This window comes from Parasteatoda tepidariorum, chromosome 11 (assembly GCF_982258835.1).
Source record: "Parasteatoda tepidariorum strain Cologne lab strain chromosome 11, Ptep-v5.0, whole genome shotgun sequence".
Classification (NCBI taxonomy): domain Eukaryota; kingdom Metazoa; phylum Arthropoda; class Arachnida; order Araneae; family Theridiidae; genus Parasteatoda; species Parasteatoda tepidariorum.
Window position 1 is genome coordinate 16,438,398 of NC_141765.1, and position 22,023 is coordinate 16,460,420.

General features: G+C 29.0%; 1 protein-coding gene across 1 annotated transcript in view; it reads right to left on the reverse strand.

Annotated features, from left to right (window-relative positions):
• Positions 1–22,023, reverse strand: part of Sara (Smad anchor for receptor activation) — a 46,876-nt gene that overhangs the window by 11,938 nt on the left and 12,915 nt on the right. The window contains exons 5-17 of the mRNA XM_043040685.3: positions 21,090–21,201; positions 19,085–19,324; positions 14,646–14,792; positions 14,173–14,286; positions 13,174–13,227; positions 10,847–10,915; positions 10,608–10,772; positions 10,305–10,529; positions 10,141–10,223; positions 6,447–6,551; positions 3,952–4,105; positions 2,831–3,074; positions 1,081–1,227 (exon numbers count right to left, since the gene is read on the reverse strand). Coding sequence (XP_042896619.2) covers positions 1,081–1,227; positions 2,831–3,074; positions 3,952–4,105; positions 6,447–6,551; positions 10,141–10,223; positions 10,305–10,529; positions 10,608–10,772; positions 10,847–10,915; positions 13,174–13,227; positions 14,173–14,286; positions 14,646–14,792; positions 19,085–19,324; positions 21,090–21,201 — 1,859 coding nt within the window. The remainder of the gene's footprint in view (positions 1–1,080; positions 1,228–2,830; positions 3,075–3,951; positions 4,106–6,446; positions 6,552–10,140; positions 10,224–10,304; positions 10,530–10,607; positions 10,773–10,846; positions 10,916–13,173; positions 13,228–14,172; positions 14,287–14,645; positions 14,793–19,084; positions 19,325–21,089; positions 21,202–22,023) is intronic.

Here is a 22,023-nt window from a genome sequence, read left to right on the forward strand (position 1 = left end):
CATTGAGATTCTCACTTGAAAATTTGGTCTTAATCACTTAAGTAAATTTCTGAATGTTCACTACGATATTTTGTATGTGTATGTATTTTCACCCAATGTATGCCTGCATCAATTATCATTTAAAAAAGGCAATTTCTTTTTATCTGTATTATTTATATCTTAGTTTTATTACACAGAAAAAAACTATAGCTTCATAGTGTTCATTTTTTAATGGAAATAAATATAAGGGAATGAAAGAATCAATGTCAAAGTATAACGAATGAATAAAAGATAAATTAACTTTTTTTATATATATTTCTTAAATTAACAAAACATTTTAACATTGAAATTAGGTAAAAAATATTGATGGCTTATTTCAAATGGAATAAACTATAATTAATAATTTACTTAGCAAAGTTGCTTTCAATTTTACGTAACATATGTATCTTTTTTTTCAAAAATTATTCAAAACTAACCATTGTCTTAAATTACTAAAAACCCTTAGAAAATATTATCTATTATCAAAACCTTGAGTGAGAGAAAAAATCATTTTTTATACAGACAGAAAACCAAACACCTTGCTTGCTCACAAGCTCTAATTAAAGGGCCAATTTTAAAGAAATGTTTAATTTTGCACATAGATTTCATATATAAATGTTGAGGACATGTAGTCCAAAATGTTTTCCTTACTTTTTCCACTAAAAATGATCTTATTTCTGGATTTGCTTGTATATTTAAAACAAAAACTTTCCCATTTTTCATCAAAAACATAAAAGTAATTACATTTTCTACACACCGTATTTTGTAAAATTCAGTGTAAAACTTTATTAATATTTAATAATCTAATTTTAATGTGCAACAATTTATTGCATAAACTGTACTTCAAAACACACCTCTATCTAATTTATTTTTCTTTTGTAAAAATAAGAAATGAGTATTTTATTTCACTTTACATGGATGTACAATTATTAACAAAGGAAGAGTTTTTGCTGGTAAAATCCTATTAGAGACAAAAATAAATCAAATTGGCAAATAATGTTGAGCTAAGTGCACAGTTAGAACATAAATAACATTAGGAATAGTTATAACATTTATACTTACTGCATTGAAGACACATTTTCTTCACTTTCAATAAAAAAAATTTCGGTCCAACGAATTAAATAGTTTTCTCCAGCATAGTCAGTTGATGTATGTATTCTTAAATTTGATACACCTTCAAAATTTTTTCCATCAATTGGACTTCTTACCCTGTTTACACATAACACAAAATGTTTATAAATCTTATAGATTATATCAATACATAATAATTACACAATTACTTTAAAAACTTAATTGTGTATTACAGTAGAGCGCCGATTATCCGAACCCTTATTATCTGAACATCCAATTATCCGAACTATGTCCGAATTCACTTTATTTTAAAAAAAGTTTAGAATACTTCTTAACTTATCGACAATTTTTCTAAATTTAGAAGAATAAGTGATATCCACTACAACTGAAGACCATATTTAATTTACAACCTTATTTAGCAGCTTTCTTGTAGTAGCTTACATGAATTGCTATACAGTTAAACCTACATACCCCTTTAGCTCTCTTCAACTGAAAATTATATTCCAAGAATATGAGCTTCATTTTGACAGTCTACAATGGTTGGAATGCGAAAGGAGTTTATGAATAGATAAGTGCTGATGATCTACAATTGGGGGGTGGATAGTTGTCACTTATGGTTAATGATTAGTGATTACAGTGCTTGGAATCTTAAATCTTGGAACAAAATTCTTAACAGAAAAACAAGTGAAACTGAAGTTTCTGAACCAGTAGATCTTCCGGATGAAAAGATGCCAGGCTATACAGCAGAATAAATAGAAGACTGGTGTTGAGACACTGAAAACGACCCAGGATTTCAAATTTTAAATGATGATGAAATTGTTGCTGAAATTTTGAATGAAAATCGGAACTCCACATACGAAGAAGAAGAAGTAGGTGATCAAGTTCAAGATAGTGAAACTTCTCATATAGAAGCATGCAATCCATTAGATATTGCAATGAATTGGCTAGAACGTCAAAATGTTGCTGATCCAGTTCATTTGATTTATTTAAAAAAAAAAAAGGGATATGGCTGCTCAAAAAAGAGCATCTTCTTCGATACAAAAGTCTTTGCTGGATTTCTTTTGCAATGGAAAATAAAGAAAAATGTGGTAAAATCAGTAATTGACAAAAAAAATTATAAAAAGCTCTAATATGATAAAAGTATTTCAAAATGAAAAAGTTTAAAAAAAAAAATATTTAAAAATAGAAAAAAAAACTTTTAAACACGTCAGAGCTATTTTAGATAGTACTGCCAGTCCTAAGCCTAGAAAAAGTGTGAAGGGAAGTTAGTGCATAAATAATAATCATTTAAACTAGATTTTAAAAAACTTTCCAACTATCCGAACCACATTTGGTCTCAAGCAGTTCGGGTAATCGGGGCTCTACTGCATATGCATTTTAAAATCTTAAATACATTTAAAATACATGAAACTAAGAAGAAAATTTAATTTCATCCATGAATTTATAGGGTAAGAAAATGATTTGAGCAACAGTTTGTAATAAGATACTTAAAATATATTTAAGATAATTAAAAATTATGCAGAGAATTTACAAGCAAACAATGTAGCATAATTTTAACAAAATGTCAATAAGTTTGTCAATAAACATTTTAGACCATTTTAAATTAATTTAGTTAAAAAGTAAATTACTAATTAAGTCAATTACTTGACTGATAACTTATACAGATAATCAGTAAAGTTTAGTAAAAACATGTATTTGTTTCAAAATGTTATAATAAAACATTTAAAAGAGGTTAAGTTACCCAATGTTAAATTTTTTATCATCTCTAGTCCACTGCACTATAACAATCTCTTCAGGTTCAGCTGCACCTATTTGCCCACATTCAATAGTCAAATCTCTCATTTCTCTTAAAGCCACATGTAAAGAAACAATAGTTTCTTGAGGAATTTGTATAAGAAGGCCATCTTCCACAATGCTAAATTTAGCAGATAAACCCGACGAGCTCTTCAAAGCCCCGCTAAAAACTATAAAACTTGCACCAGTAACTGCAACAAAAATTTATTTATAAATAAAATAATATTTGAGCGAAAGGCTTATAACAAAATGAAATTTATAAAACTTTTAAGATAAGAGCTCAAAAGAATAACTAAATATTTTCAGAAGTAAAAAATTTACAATTAATCAAAAATGATTTAAATATAAGTGAACAATGTTAATACAATTATAAGTAAATAATGATATTAAAATCGATTACTGAATTAATATACAGCTTTAGTATAATACTTCTTTTTTCAAATGTGCTTCACATAAGTTAAAATTGATTTATTTGACATGCTACATTTACCCAGTATTTTATATTTTTAAAAACTCAGTAGCTAGATTCTAAAAATGTATAAAAAAATAAATGTAAAGTGCACAGAAACTATAACTCTATATTACATTTCAGCACTACAAATTGAGTATGCTTTTAATTCAAAAAGTAATAAAACTATTTGTAGCTAGATAAACAGAGCAGTTGGTCTAATTAAAGTGAATAATTAAGTAAGTAGCAATAGCATAAAAATTAATTAAGCTGGCCCCAGTCCATTGGATTAGTAATATTTTTCATGCCTAAAATGCAAATAAGTTACAACAAAACAAGACAAAATAAAAAAATCCATATTATTTAAACAATTTTATTTATAAGATAATTGTACAATTTACGGCTAAACACCCAATAGATGGTTTTTACAATCTAACCCTATGAAGAATTATTTATCCTAACATTTAAAATTCAGTATAACCTGTACATTGCTGTCAAAAATACAGACTTTAAGGTAAAAATTATTTTTTGAAGAACAATTATTCTTCATTGCTATTCAAGGACTTTAACAGATACATATTTTTCAAAATTATTTGTAAACCTTTTAAAAGCATATTTACCTTTTCTTACAGTATTTTCAATATTAATTGCTTGTGTTTGATACTCTCCTTCCTCCTTTTGCATACAAACTAAATGAGAATCAGCTTCTGTGCTAAAATTGGAACCAAGAGGAAGTACGTGCTCAACGTTATTAGTTTTCAAAACTTTCATTATCTAAAAAGAAAATAACAAAAGTAAACAAACCATAAAGGCAAATATATATAATGCTTACGCATCAAATTAACAGTGCAATCAACATTTAAAGAAGTCAGACTTTTTAATTAGGAATATCAAGGAAATTTCGATCCTTGCAAAATTTTTAGAACAATATAAGACTATTTTAAATGTGCCAAATTCTTGTTTCAATACTATCTTTATGTAGGATTTTAAGATTTTCACAGAAATAACAGAATCAATAAGAAATTTTTTTGAGGATGTAAAAAAGGATTCTTTTTACAAAACAGTTAATACCGTGGGGAAAATTCTTTTTTATATAGACTGTAAAAACCATGGTAAATATTGGCAAATACCATACGACACAGGGTAAATACTATGCCAACCCTGGTCTATCCAGGAGGAAATTGCGGTCATTTTGTGGCCTCTTCACAACATTCAAATTTTAAAAAGTGGCCTGAAACCTTAACAAAATTCAAATTGTAAAAAGCGGCTTATTCACAAAATTCTAATCCGTAAGAACAGTCCATTCACAAAATTATAATTTGTAAAAACAGCCTCATGGTACCCCCAAACAGTAATACCATAACATGCTACAGCTATTTGAAATTCAGCTCCCTGACAAATGGGTAAAAACGAAACTCTTATGTTGTAAAATGCTGCCACGAATATTGCATGCTTGGCGCACGCCAAATCAAACTCTTTGGCTTTTTCAGATTTTGACTCAAAATTACAAAATTCTCTTACTTTTTCCAGTTTTCCAGGTAATGTAGTAACTCTGATAGTAAATATCAAAAATTTTGAACCATACATTTGAGTCATCCCTTTTTGACGCTCAATTTGCACAGATGCCATCCTAAATCTATGTGATTTTTTAATGCTTTTTCGGCAATTATTGCTATTATTTGGAATTCCATGTGATTTTAAAATTATTTTTAGTACAATATTAAGATATTCAAGTTTCGAATTTGAAAAATCACTTAATTTTTTACCATAGTACAGCAGGGAACCGATTATCCGGAACGATTGGGACCCTCGCTATTCCGGATAACTGATTTTTCCGGCTTTCTGAATCGCTACAAAAAGCTGTTTCTTTTTTATTGTTAAACCCAACTAAAAAAAAAGTTTTTGGAAATAATCTTAAAAAGAAGAAAAAACGATGAAGTAATACACTAATGATTATTTATAAAATGATGGTAAGGTAAACATCTTTCAAAAAAGAAAGAAAAATCCTAAAATCTTATGAGGAAAAATAAGTCTTTTTTTTAAAAAATGGCGGGAAAATTTATCGAATTTTGTTCCAGTTTTTTGGTTTTCCGGTTTTCTGATTTCCGGATAACGGGTTCGGTACTGTACATCTAAATTACATTTCAGTCCTCTTATTGGCAGTTCTTACTATTGATTTCCACGTGCCTTTTTACAGTCTTGTTAGACTTATTACGACTCATGAGTTTCGAATCACACCTTTAAATCACTCTTTTACTCTGTGTGTCAATTAGATTGTAAAACTTATTTTTAGACAGTTTTTTGAGCTGTTAGCATCATGCATTTCCACATGGTATTTAAAACCCCAATATTTTAGTACAATATTATTGTAACTTGCATAATTCAAAAAGTGGAGGAATGTAGTGGTTCATAGTTTGTAATTTTGTTTCTAATTTTTTCTATCTTTTTTAGCATCGTTTTGTTTTAATTTAGTTAATATACTTAATTTGAATAAATATTACTCAATAAAATATTTATTTTCTCTTTTTATTTCTATTCTTTGAGCATTGCAATTTCTTTTGTTATAATTTATTTTAATGAATTTTTGAATTATGTGATATGATAAAAAAAATCATGTTTTGATATCTGGAAATATATCACCAAGTTGACCGATAAAAATAATTTAGGGCTCAGAACACTTATATTTTTATAAAAATTATAATATTTGTGGTGAACATGCTTGATTTGTGGTCACACAGCATTTTGTTGGTCAACCTGCTGTGCTATTTACAAAACAAAAAAAGTTACACCTTGAATAACTTTTAACAAAATAATTGATTTTCAGATAGTAAAATGCAATATTAAAGGTTTCAAAAGAATATCTTAGATCTGTTCAGACGTTCAGTTACAATAAAAAATTGTAAGATACACTTTCTCTGAAAAAAACATACCTTGTTTTGATGGATAAAGACTTCTGCACACTGTACATAAGAAAGCACTTGAGAAGTAGAAATGTGCAAATAAAAATTTATGTATAGATACAAGAGGGCTAATAATAATTCAACATATAAAAGCTAGTAAAGAGAACCCACAAAGTACATTTGAAAATTTTTCAAAAAATAATCATCAAACTTGCCTTATCATAGCGATTGCGAGGAATGTTAACACAAGTTTTCTTTTCTTCCATATGAACAACAACACCAGGAATAACAGGGAGAGTAAACTGATAATTTCGTAAATCCTACAAAAGAAAATCGTAGAACTAAAACAATACATTTTGATAATGAACAATTTATCAGTGAAGGAATATTATATCAAAATTTACATTTAAAACTTTTCCACAAAATTTTCATTAATTGCATTTACAAAAAGTAGCAATGATTTTGCTTACATATAGCGTGTCGCATATGCAGAAAAAAAAATCAGAGGGGGCGCCAAAAAAAAGTTATGATGCGTCTATTGTGACATGTTATTCACCATTTCAAGAATTCATAACAGAATGAGAGCTTAAACATTCATGCCCTGAGCAGGATTCAAACCCACGGCCAATGGCTCTGCAGTCAGACACGCTAACCACTCGGCCACCTGGTCGGCCATTTATATTGCTAAATCTATTCATTCCGTAGATACTCAGTGGAAGAAAAGGCTAAGTGACTTGGGGACAAATAGTCAATAAACAACCCTGAAATATCTCTAGCTTGGCATCAAACAGTAAAGCGTGGATAGAAAAAAAAATTGGGGAAAATAAAAATCTTGAAACAGCAGCTTCCATACGTTGAGGAATTTATATTTTTTACGAGTCAATAACTAAAAAAGATCAGAAAAATAACCCTTAAACAGCATCAACATATAATTTTTTTTTGTTTCTGGTTTGCATTAGTTTGTGTTTCAGACACACTGCCCTACAGTCACTGCACACTACATATAACATTCCTTGAGATGTGTGCGCTCGTTTAAAATATTAAGTGTTATATCCGAATATTGATTTAAGCGCTATTGATTTAAAACTTGAAAATTTAGTAGGAAGGCGTATCTAAGGGGGTGGCCTATATAGTATGCCTTTTTTTTCCTTCTTTAAAAAATTTTTCTTTTTAGAAACCCCACTAGAAATTTCATCATCATTCTTTCCACCTGTTACTAGCACTTTTTATTTATTTTTTTATGCTTAATGTTACTCCAAAGAATGGTCAAGCACACCTGGAATTTTCCCCTCCCCCCACACTCCCCAATCCTTTCTTGGAATCACTTTCTGGAAACCACTAACTACAAGAGAACAAAGTTTCTTTCCTTTTCTGCCATATGAACAACTGCTGAGTGTAGGAAATGGGCGTGGAGTGGAGAAGCATAAATCAGAAAGGAATGAATGAAAGAAATCAGGGTGGGGGAATGAATGAAAGAAATCAGGGTGGGGCCAGTGATAACATCAACTGTAAAACAAACCCTCCCCCCCCTTCAGTTTTTTCCAGGAAATGTCTAGTCTTTTCCACTTGTCATGGATGCCTCTCAACTCCCCTTTTTTCTTCAGCTAGTTGTTAAAAACATGTGAATGTTTGATGAATAAAGGGTGCTGATGAACTTGGAATAACATTGAATAATCTTACAATTTAAATGTTCAAGAAGAATTTCAAACTTTTAACTGAGGGTCAGTGAAGAGGGGAAAAAGCAATGTGTGAGAATTTTAGACAGGGATAAAAGAAAGACAGTCCTAGGCGGAGTCAGTTAAAAAAAAAAAAAGAAACCTGATTTGAGAAGCGAAAATAGGGGGAGGAAATGCTTAATATAGAAACTTGTTTTAAATGCTTGGGAGCATTACATTTTTTTAATTCTTTTTCATTGCTCATATTTCTGTCTGATTTCGATCATCTTCCTCAGCTCATTATTTTTTTTATCGTTTTATTTTCGATTCTGATGCGTTTTTGTTTTATTAATATTTTTCTTTCGTTAATATTTTCTTTCGTTTATAATATTTTCGTTTTGACAAAACTTGTATTTAAGTTATCCATTTTAAATGCCTCCCATTAAGAGGGAAAATTATACCGCTGCGTTTATGCTGTCAGCAATTAAAAGAGAAAAAGAAACTGTGATAAATGGCTTCAAAAAAGCAGAAATCATCACTGGACAAAACGAAACCGAAAGTGTGAGTGACGGAGATGAACCAGAAATAAACAATGAACTAGTAAACCTAATTTGCTCTGATACAGAGAGTTTGGATTTTAAGGAATTATTTAAGTACAGTGATATGAATATATAGTGATAGGTGATATCTAAATAAATTATTCTTTGAACAAAATTTTTTTGGATTTATTGTTTATTTCTAAAACAGGATTTTGGATTACTGATTTAAAAGTAAGATCGTTTTATTTTTAACAATTTTCATATTTATTTTAATGGTTTTCAATATATTAATTATTTTATTTATATTTCAATGGTTACTTCACATTAAAATTAGAAAATGCCTAATTTTACTCAGAAAGTTATTGAAATCTATTTTATATACTAGGATTGTTTCTATTTTTTTTGTATATTCAATATCCTTTTATTGGTATTTATTTAACTATTTAAATTATATACATATGCACATTTAGAGCATGTCTTTAATCAATACCTGAGTTAGTATAGTAAGATTCGGTGCGACGTATTCGTTGAAAAGTTTTTTCTTTTCAGCCTATTTTCGAGGGCGCGGCGTATATACCAGGGTGGCGTTTCTCAGCGAAATTACGGTACTTTTTTCAATTAAAAAATTACCGAATTCTTGCCCTTTAAAGGGATACATACTGGTGAAACATTTACTCCACATAAGTTGTGCTCACACTGCCTCTGATTCGTTTTTAATTGGTTTTTCGGACTAACAAGGGTAGAGAAAATTAAATACCAGTTTGTTTCAAATTAAAATTGTTAAAAATGAATATAAGCCTAAATATATTCATATTTATTTTATCCTTTCAAACAAAATTATATTCAATGAAAAACATTAAAAATTGTCCATGAAAACAAGCAAATGCTACACACATAAATCATTAAAATCTTCCTTTTTAAGAAAGTTAGAATCAAATTAACAGACCCCCAAAAATACTGTGAGTTATGTCTTCACAAACATACTAAAAACTAAGATTAAACGAAAAAACAAAAGGGAGGAACGTATGAACTTTAGCACTCGTTTACAAAAATTCACCTAAGTGTCATTCAGTTGGTTCTTCCATAAGCTCATCAAATATAATATACGCTTCCAGCAAAGTTGTAGCATTTATAAAACTTTACAGTCTGAAAACACAACCCTTATAAACATCATTAAAAAAATAAGTGAATATGCATCAGCTTTAGAGATGCTAACTCTCTTTGCATTGCTGGAAAAATTTAAAGTGATTAAAAAATTAAGTGATAGTAAATTATCATTTTAAGGAATAATTTCAGTTTCCTAAATATGTTTTTAAGTTTGGCCACTATTAAAACGACACTTTTTACCAGATATTTTGTGACGAGTCTTTTAAAGTCAAGGCAAAACTAACCAAACTTCTTTTAATTTTAGTCGCTACCAGTTACGAAAATTTTTGACGAAAGGGGAACAACTGACATCCCTGCAGCTTTCAACACAAGAAATTTACAACTGAAATTCCAGATTGAAAAATCTTAGGAAAATGCATTCTAATATACCACAATTACAAAGAGATCTACAAGAAAAAAAAGTTTGTATCGTTCAAATTCTGTAGATACAGGTTACATTACATTTAAAAATGTGATTTTTTGGTGACATAATTGATAGCAAACAATGACAATTACGTTGAATTAACAGGATTTTGCAAGATATGTAATTAAAACATAGAAACACTTACTGCTAAAACACTCATTATAGTTTGTCCAATTTCAAAGAATACCGGTTTTCTATTGCGAACACTCACTAATGAGCAGGGATAGTCTAGATAAGAAATAAATCTTTCATCAGAAAAACATAAAATGGTTACATTTCACAAAAATAGTTTGTATAGTTGGGACTTACATCTACATTCTGCACCCAATCGTAGCATCAATCTTAAAGGAAAAACTTTAGCCCATGGGACTTCCCACTTATGAATAAGAATGGCAATTAAATAAGGAGCCGATGGGACAGTCAATTTACTTAGACACTGAAAAGTTGGACGGACAAAGAGAAATCCTCGGTGATCCGTACTATCTAATATTTTTTCAGGGAAAATAACATGACCTAAATCTTCAACTGTGGTCCCTAAAAATAAAAAATTACAAATTTTAAAGAAATCATGGAAATTAAATTTTTTGTAAAAAAAACAGCATTTTTTATTACCTTTACATGCATTATCATAAACAAGCGTAAAAAATTTAAATATATCTCTAGGGATAGAAGTTTCCTCAGGAATTCTCTCTAAGATAATCATAACTTCATCTTGTCCAACTGAACAAAATCCACAGCTAGTAAAACACCAACACTCTTTTCCATAACAGCAGTCCACTAAAATAATTTCAACATTAGATTATAAAAAAATAAAAAATCATAAACATTTATCTTAATTTAATTATACTTACATTTAGTTAATTTTACGAGGATATGTAAATTTTTCAAAAGAATAAACTTTACGGCCTTCTGCTCTTCATCTAGACAAAAGAAATGTGTTAATTAAATCTAATGTACACATATCAAAATAGATAGGTTACACAGATTTAAAGTTTTTTTATAAATAAACAACTTTTATAAAAGCTATGCTTAGTTAAAAAGTGAATTTTAAGTGCAATATTCAGACAAAAATAAACATGAAATTCAGCAATTTAAGTAAGATGAACACTTTTTCATTATAAAAAAATACCCTTAAAAGTTAAAGTCAGTATTTTTGTACTAAAAGGGTTTTCATAGAACTTGACGATGATTTTGCAAAAATCAATACTCCAGCTTAGCAACATTTTATATTCTGCTCTTTTATATAATGCTTTTTTATATTCTGCTTCAAAATTTATTTTTTATTGTTATATTTTGATAAACCTAGTTACATTTTTAGTTTATTTAAATACACAGTAACATGCAAAAATAAATAATTAATTAACATAACTAATTACTATAAGTATGATAAATTGTTATACATGTAAACATTGAATAGTATTTTTCAAACAATTTTAAATTTATTTATCATATATTTGACATTTCATTTCATAACTTTGGCAACTAAAATGACAAATTACGGCAATGTTTTGCCCAATTTTCGATCGAGGAGGGGGAGCGCCATGTTTCAACAAAGAATAACAAATTTTGTGGTTAGCAATTACAATTCAAAAAAAAAAAATCCCATTCAATTTTTTTAAAAACAAAATAAAATATTTTGATATTAGTGTAAATACTAGAGATATTAAAGTTACATTAAAAAATATATATATGAACTACTGTAACATCATTGAAATATTTATATCTGGTAATATATGAAAGTTTATAAAAGTTGTTTCTTAAGCATCAGTATCTTAACATTCTTTCAGTAAGTAAAAATTATTCAGAAATGTCATTTAAATCAATACTGCCCAAACTGAGTGAAAATAGCTTAATATTTAAGAAGATATTTTTAAGAAAATATTATATCCCATAAACTTTTATATATATATATATATATATATATATATATATATATATATATATATACACGTTTGCATGAAACAACTTTCCAAATGCACCAGCACCTTTGTGCTTTGTTTTCAACCCTGCGTTCTTTGATGAAAATTGCTTGCTTGGGTGTGTACTATCACTTCCTTAAATTTTGTCCATCTTTTATGAATCACCCTGTGTATATATATACACACAGGGTGATTCATATATATATTCTGTGTATATATATACACAGGGTGAAAGTTGGAAAGTTGGTTTCATGCAAACGTGAAAGCTCCATTCCTGTTGCAAGTTATTATTTGCATGTTATGGAAAGAAGAGCTCATATGCAAATTTTCGTCACGATTCATACATAAAAGCTGCTGATTCAAGAGTGCATTGTCAATGGCGGTAGTAACGCATCTGAAGATATTTTTTAATAAGGAAATAGCCGATATGCATTTTTTTTATGGAGCTGCGAATGGAAATAGCTTAGAAGCTCAACGGTAGTACAGAGAACGATTTCCCAACAGCCAGTTGCCCAACCGTAAAACATTTCAGCGCTTGCATCGAGAGTTGTGTGAGGCTGTATCCTTTCTTTCAGCCCTGTCAGATGCAGGTCGTGTAAGGACAGGCGGAATGGTGGAAGAAGCTATATTGGATATGTGTTCTCTTCAGATATATTGAAGTTCGTGATATGCCTGGTGCGTTTCAAAATGTTTGCCAATCTTTTTTTCGCCATTGTACTGCGTGCACAGCTGCTGCCGGCCACTGTTTTGAACCCTTATTGTAATCACATGCCATTAAATTTGCTTTTATAACTTAACTCCATAGTTCTGTATGTTTTTGCCTCATATAAGAACATAACTTTTGACGCCCTCTAACAGCTTCGCGTTTTGTTTTTGACCATGCATTCTTTGACAAAAATTGTTTGCTTGGGTGTGTATTATCACTTCCTAAAATTTTGCCCATCTTTCATGAATCACCCTGTATATATATATATATAGTTACGAATTACTTAGCAATTAGCAACTGAATCACGTGAAGATTACACACTTGAAAGAAAAATTTTCATATGAACCAATAATTTATTGAAGGGCTATTCAATAAAGCTCAACAAAGACAACTTTTTCAACATAATAATTAATATTGTTCTTTCTTTAATAAATAACATGTACTGGAAAAAAACCTGTTTCAAAATGTTTTTACCATTGCCAATTTTAGAAAAACATGACTTTAATGTTACCTATTTTCTTACCAGCTTAATGAAAATAAGAACATATATTACCTTGCATTAATTGAAAAACATAGTTCCAATTAACATTTTCATCCTTTTCATGGCCTGAAAGAAAATATAAATAAAATTATAAAATCACATATTTATTAGAAATAGCATAAACTGAGTATCTGCTAAATCTAGAGTTTTTCAATGCATGATTTTTCATGACTTCTACCGAACACTTCCAATGATTTATACAGGTAATACTTTATTACTCAATATAGTCAAAAAGATCAAAATGAGTGTAAAATTCTTCCTTAAAAATAATATTGTTTTATCGAAGCAATGCTTTGCATATTTTTTAATAAGCCAAATTAAACAAAAGCAACAGAAAAGAACTGAATTATTAAACAAACCACAAAAAAATAACCCAGCAATTAAAGGTAACAAAAATACAAATTAGAACATGGAATTAAAAATATTTAATAATGTCTCTTAAGAACATTTACGAAGCAAAATTATTTTAATCTGATAAAATTCAAATATGCTATTTTCAAAAGATCAATTCTAAGGATTATGTTAATTTAATTTACAAGAAACAAAAGTATCAATATCATTCCATGTACTATCAAATTACAATAAATATAAATAAAAAAAATCAAAATAATAAAAAAAAACAATTCAAACATAAACAAAAATATTAACTTCGTAATTTTTTAAATTGAAATCATTTTTAAAATTAGGTTTTAGTAAAATGTTTAATATTTATTAGGATTAAACCATTTTTGTTTAATAATTTTTTTGCTTTAACATAAATAACAAAAATTTAATACAACTACATATAAAAAAAATATATTAACAATAAGTTTATTAAGTTTCATTGTATTAGGTAAAAGAATAATTTTATAATTAAACACGAAAACTTCGAACTATCTATTCTTTACTTTGTGTGCTTTCTTTTTAAACATTATATTCATACCATGAAAAATTGCTAAATATTTTTCCCAATTGTTTTAGGCAAACATTAACGTTTAAAGAAAATCACTCAGTTAAACTTCAGAAATGTACCTAATTGTAGCACAATTGGTGGCAATGTTCCTTCACCATCAGATACCAAAAATCTTTTCTGACTAGACTTCTGTTGAGCCTTTAGAGAAGGAGAATCAGCTTCAATAGAATCATCTGAAAATTAAGAAGCAAATTATAATTTTTAGATAGTCCTCAAAACAGAGATTTAAATAAAAATTTACATTCAGTATGTCAGCCATAAGTGAAATATATTAGAAATTTGAGATTCATAGAAAAATGTTCAGATGATTGAAACAAAGATAAATAATATAAGCAATAATATCTTTCTTGCTATTAAACCTTGGATGCTACAATGCTCACATTTTTTTTTCTTTTTTAGTTTAAATATAGGAAAGAAAAATTATAAGTAACTTAAAATCAAATTTTTAAAAAAAGTAAAGTTGGAAAATTATCATTTCCGATAGAAAATTACTCTTCTCAATTTATTCTACTTTCAAATGATGTATACTAACCAGAAACTATTTTATCCATTCTTTTGCGTCCTGAACGTCTGTAAACTGGAACAGTTTCTAATGGTTCTGTTAAATCTGTTAAATCACCACCAGGTCTTATACCATCTGAAAATATAACTTGTTTCGGCTCTCTGCGACGTTTATTGCCTAAACAAGACGCATTTAAAATAAGTAGCATACATCATAAAACATATTCAATTGATTTTACACACAGTCAAAAAATAAACTATGAGCAAAAAAAATTAATAAAAATAAATAGCTGCTGCTAATGTAAAATACAGTAACCAAAAAGGATTAACTTCAAACATGATTTCTTTCATTTTTTGTACAGACTATCAAAAAAGGTTATGCATCCCTGAACTAAAGAATGCTATTAGCTACAATTGCAAAAAAGAAAAATGTCAATTAACTTACTTACTTCGTTAAATACTACATTAATTGAAAATGTCATTTCAAATCGACATAACTTGAAATAATGTTACTCAACAGAAACCTGTTTCTTTCAAAGTACTATTACATATATTATGATGTGGTACCATGCAAAAAAAAGAAATTAGCCACTCTGAACAACGTTTGATCTAATGATTAGATCTTCACATTCTAGGACTCAATATCAATTCTCTGAGGGGGTGACTTCAAATATCCCAATCAATTAGTACAGACAATATTTTAATTTTTTAAATCAGATAGAAAAACATATTTTCTCTGAATAAACATACCTTTTTTTTTGTTGACGGATTCGGATTTCTGATCCCAAAATATAAGGAGTAGCCGCAATTCGGGAAATATAATTCCAGTGATTTGGTCAGGAGAGCGGTCTAAAGTTTGAACCCCTTAATGTTAATTTTACTTTCTGCTTATTTTGCCATACCTTGAGAACTTTTTAAGCGAATTGAAAAAGTTTTGCACACAACTGTAAATTTTTTTTTATCCAAAGATAATTTCATGCAAAACACAACTTTTAGTAAAAACCTATCATTTTTATATTATATTATTTCCAGACGTGCCAACCTGGGAAAATGAAAAAAGAGGAGGCTTTTGTAAGGAAGAGAAAAATGATCACGCAAGAGTTAAACATGCAAAATAAGACACATAAATTTTAAAAACAACACTTTTGTCTTAAGGGAGACTTTATTTAGTACATAATTAATAATTCAAATAGTCATTCATATTGTTAAAATTATATATCAAAATTAAACAACTGTCAATATTAATAACAAATAATTGTCAAAATTAAATAGTAACAACAACAAGAAAATTCGCTTAGTTAACCATAAATTGATTCAAGCTAGTGATCATTTATTTATAAATAAATAAATAAATGGGCTAAACTACCTGTTATTTTTAAAAAATATAATAAATAAAAGTTTAGGAAACTAAATCAATACCTTTCTTTAAATGAAAAATTAGAAACTTCATTTTTAATTAAAAATATATTAGATTAAAGATCAAAATTTTTAAGGAATTATAAAATGAAAACTAATAAAAAAAATTTTAATTATTATTATGATTGACAATGGCTGTTTTAGCTCTTTTAAAAAATTCATCATCAAACTTCTGCTTATAACAGGGTTCAGAAATTCTAGATTTAACAGTGATTAAGTTTTCCAAGTTTTTTACTGACATTGAAGATCTAAACTGTGTGTGAGCTTTGGTTACTAAACTGAAAATGCGCTCACACTCAGCATTGCTATGGGGAATTGCCAAAATTGATAGCATAAATTTAGACAACATAGCATATTTATTTTCAAATACAACAGATAATTTTGCCCATTTAGAATCCATCCGCTCTTCAGACTGAACACAATCAATAGATTCTAGTTGCAAAGAGCTAAATTGGGACTGCAAACTGTCCAACACTGAATCTTTAGCACCCCTAAGATTTGCAACAACTGAGGAAATCTATTAATAAAAAATCTAATGCTGGAAAAAGATGTAGTTTCCACATTGTCTAGATTTGCAACTTCTGCATTAATAACGACCTCATCATTATAAGGAAATTTTTGTCGCATGTAGTCACAAACCTTTACAAAATATTTCCTAACATCGCAATAAAAAGAATCTTTGTCTTTTCCTTTCGAAGTCTCAACAATAGTTAAAGTGGAATGTCCAATGACTAGGTCACAATCATCTTTCTGGTTCTCTCGAAGATAAAAGTTGACATCCAACAAAGAGCTTTTGGATTGACTTTTTACTATATTGGGTAGCATAAATTTAGATAAAATATCCTTGAAAAGGTTATTCATTAACTGCCCCATGACATGAATTTTGGGAATGTTACTCTGCAATTGCAAATTCAGGTTTTCAAATAAAGGAACTATAAATAGCAAGAAGTGTACAAAGGCTTTGTTTAGGTCTGAAGACAAAAACATGAAGATTCTTTCTTCTCTGGAAAGAATTTCATTCTTTGCTGAAAAGTCCTCTACCTTTGTTTTTTTTGATGGATGAGGCATAACGTTGTCATCTTCTCTTTTTTTATTATCTTTCTTGCTTCATTGTGAGAGAGGTTACTCTACTTCTTTGGAATGACATAATTGGGAAGGGCAACACTTGGAGAGCTCTTCACTTCTTCTTTAAAAAAAGAAGTTAGTGGCTCCCATTGCTGTAAAACTCTTGTCAGACAAGTCCAACAGATAACCATCGAATACCAACATGTTTCAATATTTTTCGTACCTCAGTACCATGTAATTCTTGGAATTTCTTAAGGCGCTCCTTGCGCTTAACACTTTTTTCCAAATAAAAAAATATGTTCACAATATATTCTTCGATATTTATTGGCAAGCACTTTGCCCCCTTTTCAGCTGCCAAATTTAAAAGATGGCATAGGCATCCTTGCACAAATAAGTCTGGAATGTCTTTAGTAAGCATTCCTGCCACTCCATTTTTTTTCCCTGTCATCACAGGAGCATTATCCACACCTAAAGCTAAGCAATTTGCTAAAGGTATTTCACTAGAAGTCAAAGTATCTAAAATGAGTTTAGATATATTTACACCAGTGGCATCTCCCTCCAAAGCAGGCACAGATATCAAACATGAGTCAATCAGTGTTTTCTTCTCATCATAGAAAGTAGCAACAATTGGAAACAATTTGCTGTTACCCTTGTTGCTTCCATCAGTAGAAATGGAAAACACGTTGCTTTTTAGCAGATTAGTAATTTCCAATTTGTTGGATCTTGCCATTTCTCCAACAATCGCTGTTGTTTTTGTTCTCGCACAGCTATACTCCTTGGCAATCTTGCTGTCTGGGAACATATTCCGCATTAGGGGACCAACATGGTTGGCAACATTGATGGGAATATTATGTTCCACAATAAATGATGTAAAGAGCGCCTCTGCGCGGATTGCAGAATTATCATTTTTTTTCACAGAAAAATCAATTTTTTTATTCTCTGTGCGTATCCTCTGATTATCGACATGTTTCTGTCTCGAAACATGAGCAGATATGTTGCCTTTGCCTTTATGCATTATTGAAAAATCCACTGAACAAAACGAGCAGAAGGCATAATTTGATCCTTTTTTAGAAGGAATGATTCCCGGAAATTCTTCCGAATAAGATTGGTTGAAAGAAGTTAAGTATTTCTTATTAACTTTTTTCGCCGCCATAATATATATCCACGCAGAAAACTGACTAAGAAGTCATAAAAATCAACGCTCGTGCATAAAAACAAACTCCGATTCCAAGTTGCTGATATTGACTTCTCTTCACTTCGCAGTACAACGAAAGAGATCCGAAAATAATTTCTCAGTGTATACAGCGAACTCTCTTGCTTCCAAAAGCAGCCAATCGCAAAGCAGTTTTCACAAAGAGCAGCCTGACTCAGCACTTATTCTACTAATAGCAGACGCAGAAAGGAAAGGCGAAATAGCGCTCTTGATTGGCCGATGAACGTCACCACTCAGGCCACGCCCAGCTCTGAATTGCGTCAGAGCTGGGCGTGGCCAGAGTGGTGACGCAATTGAGACGGATATGGAAGAAAATTTCGTTCAGCGTGATAAAAGCGGAGATTTTCGAGAAAATCCCGGAGGAGGAAATAACTTTCAAAAACCCGGAGTCTCCGGCCAGAAGCCGGACGGTTGGCACGTCTGTATTTCATACTAGTCGAAAATTCTATTTTAAATTGTAAAGTATACTATTTTTATATAATTTTCAAGAATGCATTTTATAAGGCAAAATACAAAAATTTGAGTAAAATTGGTTGAATAAATCCTGGGAAATCGAATTTTAAGTACAAGACTTTTCTAAATTTGATAAAATTTAGAAATTTAAAATTTTTAGATTTAAAACTGTTAAGAATATGCTAAAAAATCAACTTTTTTTAGACCAACACTATATACTCCATAATAAGAAAGTAAAAATAAATTTATTTAATATTTTTATAAATCAATGCATTTACACTATAATAAATGATAAAATAATCTATTATAAAATAAAGACACACCTCGTTTCAAAACTCCTATGGGGACCATTACAGTTGGGGGTGGATTTGGCCCAGATAATTCCATTTGTTGAAGTGGTGGAATTGTTGAACAATAATCATCAGGATTATTGGGATGAGGTCTCCATATTGTTTTGTCTCCAGGTTTAGAAGAAGTTTGAACCAAATCTGTTAAGTTTGGACTACTTCCACTTGAATTAGACACTGAATCTGGAGAAACTGGTATTTGATCATTCTGAACAACTGGAAAAACAAGATGAGAAAAAAGAAAAGATGTAACAAACCTATAACAAAATATATAGGCATTTCCAGAGCCAGCGTAAATTTCAAAGAAAAAATAAGTTAAAAATGCACTGTCTTCAAAGATTTTAATACAATTTGCATGTAAAATGAAGTATGTTTTTGAACTTAGCCTCTTGTTTAGAGTTCATTGGCAAGCAAGACATTTCTAATCCAGCTCCATCCAATTTCAAAAAAGAAAAAATAGCAAAATTTTCTATCTCAATCAAGCATTTGAATAAATAAATTGTTTTTTTTTAAATATTTTTGGAAAGGAATGAGACACAAGAACAAATTTTGAAATAATTTTATTTTATAAAGAACAAAAACATACTTTGTGTGAATCAAAATAGACGTAAGTAAATTATTCATTAATATTAGTTCATTGATATTAGTTCATTTATTAACCAAATATTATTAATGAATTTCATCTTATTCTACTGTTTAAATAAATTATTGTTGATTTAAAAAATACAGTAAATACAAGTCCGACTACTTGTAAATCTCAATTAATCGGAATTTTCAGAAGTTCATAAACAAAAATTATTTTTTAAAAAAAAAATTTTTTGAACAAAAAATCAATTAGAACTTTTGAAAAACTACTGTACTGTAATCATTCCCTGATCAATCACTATGCCTTACCCCCACCTCAAATTTTTACACAATTACATAATTTTCATTAAATCTCAATATAAACAGATTTTACAGGCTTTAGTTTGCTTGATACCTACAATATTTTAATAAAATATGCAAGCAGGATAAAAATATAAATATTCCAAAAAGAAAATTGAGTGGTAATGACACGTGAAAATAACACCTTGAGATTAACCAATCTTGAGATTTTGATATACTATACTATAGTTTTCAAACTGAAACTATACTATATAAGATATTTGAGACTTAGTTATATTTAGTTTCAATGTATCATATTTTTGCTATCCAAACGAACAACGTCCTATCTTACAAATCTATTTTTTTCAGAAAATAACCTTATATGCATGAAAATGATGCAATTTTTGGAAATTTAAATTTCATAAATATTTCTGCAGAAAAGACTTAAGTTTTCAGAACAAAAGTAATTCTTAAAAAAATGGTTCTAATGAAATTTTAAAAACTGTGTCATTTTATTCTTTATTATAACGAATTTTAACACTACTAATCAAACTCAAAAATGAAATTTTGCTTGCTTACAGAAAACAAAACCATCTTGCGTTGCTATATAAGGAAATGATGGCATAAATGAGAGGAAAGGTGTAGATGATCAATAAAATGTTTAAAGTTATTTGTTTATTATTAAACTGTCTAATTTAAAGCTACTTTAGAACCATAGAGGTACTTGTAGTATAATTATACAGTATTGGTCAATAATTGAAGCAAATTTAAGAATGTAGTTAATTTCAGTTAATAAAGCTGTTTTTAAAATATTTTGAATTCTTAACAGTAATAGGTATTTTTTCAAGACATTTTCTTTCTCACAAATGTTAAGTACATTGAAAAACTATATTTAATTTTCATCAGTGCATGCAATGTTCTACCTAAAATATCAATACGCAAAATAAATTTTTGATACATGGTTTCAGACGTGATGATTTTTTTCTCTCTTTCATTCATGGCTAAGATCAACAAAAACATTCCCTGCATTGCTACATTACATATATTCATATAAAATTAACATAAAACATTGGCAAAAACTTCTTGAAATTTCACAAAAAATTATCTTAAAAATTACCCATATTATTATATCCAGATGTCAAAATTTCAGCACATGGTTGACATATTCTGTCTTCTTTATTCATGTAAGCCAAATGTGCTCGCTGGTTACAACATCGTGAGCATAAAACCTAAAAAAAAAATTATAAATTAAATCTTTAAACGATTTCTACATACTCCTAATAAAAATAACTTGTTTTTGTGACAAATGTTAAATTTTATAATTAATATCCTATTTTAATATGCACATATAGTAATAACACTAAATCTATCAACAAAAGACGCAGCTGTATAGGCTGCTGATGCCAAAGGCTTTCTGCACACACAGATATTGTTACCATAATTTTTCAGAGATACGTCATAGCGTTTATGATTTTAAACTTTACATTTTCGTATGGGCAGTTTATTTAAAGCAAAAACCTATCTAGTAATTTTTTCTCCTTTTCTTTCTCCTGAAATTGAAACTTTATTTTGTTGAATTAATTCTCGAGAACTTCATTACCATCATTTTCCTTTTTATCTCCCACGGCAATCTACTTTTATATTTTAAGAATGCAATTGAAAAACACATGCAATGCAGGTAAGTAACAGGTCGCAAGAATGTAACAAAGGTATGGTGTAAGGAATGTTTTACCCCTCAGGGTTGACAAGTTTTTGACAATTGACACTGTTGTATCTGTTTCAACCATGGTTTTATCCATCATGTCAAAACTCCTTTTGACATAGTTCTTGACAATTGTCATAAATCTAAAATTTTACTACAAGGATAATTATAACCTATTTTAAATAAGTATTTATAAATAAACATACATGTAAAATTACAAGTGATCAATCATAATTTCGAATTACTTTCACACTAAACTCCTTTTGCTTTGACAATTACTGTAAAAAAAAAAAAAAAAAAAATTTTGGTGTAGAAAATATTAAATTATACATAAAAATGTGTAAAATTG